Source organism: Propithecus coquereli, unplaced genomic scaffold (assembly GCF_000956105.1).
Source record: "Propithecus coquereli isolate 6110/MARCELLA unplaced genomic scaffold, Pcoq_1.0 Scaffold171, whole genome shotgun sequence".
NCBI classification, from domain to species: domain Eukaryota; kingdom Metazoa; phylum Chordata; class Mammalia; order Primates; family Indriidae; genus Propithecus; species Propithecus coquereli.
The window spans coordinates 6,716,142-6,718,509 of NW_012141747.1; the positions used below are offsets into that span (position 1 = coordinate 6,716,142).

A 2,368-nucleotide genomic window follows, 5' to 3' on the forward strand; every position below is an offset into this window, starting at 1 on the left:
AAGCTAAATAATTAATAGTGCCAGCAAATGAGGGGAACATTTCTATAACTTGTGATAAACTCATTTCATGGGGTTAAGCATTCACAAACCAAAGCATCATTGATTTTATTTCCTGGTTAATTGAAATCTGAATTCCATTTGAAGTTCCAGTGAAATCATGGTTTTTTTTTATAGCAATGTATAGTTTTTTCTACCCTTTTTGGTTATTTTTACCTATTTTCAAAAACATCCCAGATCATTTGCCATATTAATTTAGAGCATATTTAGTGTTTTTAAAAAATTGAGTATATTTCATTTTATCTAGAGATTTATAAAAGATAATGTTATACATCTAACCTTGGATTTCATAAATATGTCCACATGTAGTATTTCCAGAATGCCTCAGAACAGATAAGCAAATCTCTGTAGCTTCATGCTTTGTCATTAATTTTGGATAGCAGGTTTTTTGTGGGTGGTAGAAAGATGAAGTACTATGAAATAGTAGGAACTGAAACTTGAAATGTGGCAAAAGCCACATTGTGTGCCACATTTATATCCCTTTTCATATTTTTGCTTTTTTATTTAAAGGTTTTGCCATTGGGAAAGCCACTGAACGGATAGATGCTTTCAGAAAAGTACGTACATTTTTATCTTTGTTGACACTCAGTAAAAAATCAATAAGCTATGTGTTAAACACTGTGGGAACCATAAAACAATAATAATTTGTTCCAGAACCTTCCCATGAGGCCTGTTGTCAAAGGTTACTTATATCATAAAAAGCAGTTTCAGAAGTACTTATGTTCTTCATCATTTTTATCAGATTTGTGATTGCTTACCAAAATTATCAGACAGCTGTAGAAGTTTGAACACTGTCAGAATGTTTGATGATAGTAAGAAATTATTGTTAATCTTTTTAGATGTGATAGTGCTATTGTGGTTGTGGGTTTCTTTTTAATAAGTCCTTATCTTTTAGAAGTATATACTAAAATTTTTGCATAAATGAAATTTTTTATAATAAAACATTTTATAAAAAGTATTTTTGAAATCCTTGACAAAATGTAAATTTCAATAATACATTTAAGAGAAATATTTTTCTTCTTTCTTTTAGGCAAAGAACAAAGCAATTCACTATTTGCATTACATAGAACGATACGAAGACCATACGAGTGAGTATTAATCTTTCTTTTAACATTTGCAATATTATACTAGTTAAAATATGTGTGGCAATATATCTCCATGAATATTTTTGTGTTTCTCTGTGTGTTACTACATTCTTACAAATATATGAAAACAAACCTAATCTCCTGAGAAGGTTAGTAAAATGATTAAAATCAGAGTTTGTCATTCATTCTTGGTAAACATGTGCTGCCTGTTTAGGATAGTACGATGGCTTTGTGATATTTGCAAGGGCATTAAAGCCACACACCTAATCTTTCTTGTGTTTATGTTTTTACCCTCCAGTATTCCATGATATTTCTTTAAGATATAAAAGGACATATATCAAGATGAAGAAACAACCCAGAGGTAACTAAAATACTCTTAAAATTTGTAGAGGATAAAGCAGAGAAATTATAACAGTTCCATTCTCTCATCTATTTTTGCTCATCTTTATTTGAACTCATCTTGAAAACACCGAATGGAAAGGCCTCAGTTAGACTTAAGAAGGATGAGGCTCCTGGGAAAATAAAAAATAGTCAAGCTACACAGGTTCCTGTGAGCACAGGCATGTTCTAGGAGTAAGTTTAGGTGTGGAGAATACATTGTGAATAGGAAATAGCAATTGAATGAGTAATAGGGTTTGTATGAGTAGGAACATTAGTTCCTTCCAGAAAATTCACTGATGCTGTTAAATGTTTCTATTCTTACAGCTTATTTAGTTCTAGTCATTTATTACTTGTCATCAAGTATCGAGGGACTAACTTCTGTGAGCCAGATGCTATGCTAAGCAGTAGGGATGCAGAGGTGGCCCTTCCTGTCTCGTGGACAAGCAGGCAGGAAGGCGGGTTCAGTGTCGTAGGCTATGGCAGTCATTCCTGGTGGACTCTGGGTGTAGGATTCTTAAACATTCTAACTTGCATTTTGCCCGTAGTTCTACAGTAAAAAATGGTTTTATATAACTCTAGGTAAATAAATCTCAAAACCTTTGGGTCAGAAGAGATAAAACATTATATTTAGAATTTTGTATCAAAGTTCTAATGTCACTCTGCAAGAGCTATGGCATGGAAATAAGAAAAGGAAATCAAATGCAGTACTAATTGTGTTAATGCATCAGAACATGCCTTCTGCTTTAAAGCCGTAATTAATCATTCGTATGCCTGATAAAAACCACCTATTTTGTCATTAGAGAAAGTGTTGAGTTGAACACTTGGACATCAAGGTTTAGACTTGT

At 32.5% G+C, this 2,368-nt stretch overlaps 1 protein-coding gene across 1 annotated transcript in view; it reads left to right on the plus strand.

The window, feature by feature from the left end:
• The window catches only part of MRPS5 (mitochondrial ribosomal protein S5), a 19,863-nt gene that overhangs the window by 12,408 nt on the left and 5,087 nt on the right, over positions 1-2,368 (plus strand). Inside the window, exons 4-6 of the mRNA XM_012641998.1 lie at positions 568-614; positions 1,088-1,145; positions 1,441-1,503. Coding sequence (XP_012497452.1) covers positions 568-614; positions 1,088-1,145; positions 1,441-1,503 — 168 coding nt within the window. The remainder of the gene's footprint in view (positions 1-567; positions 615-1,087; positions 1,146-1,440; positions 1,504-2,368) is intronic.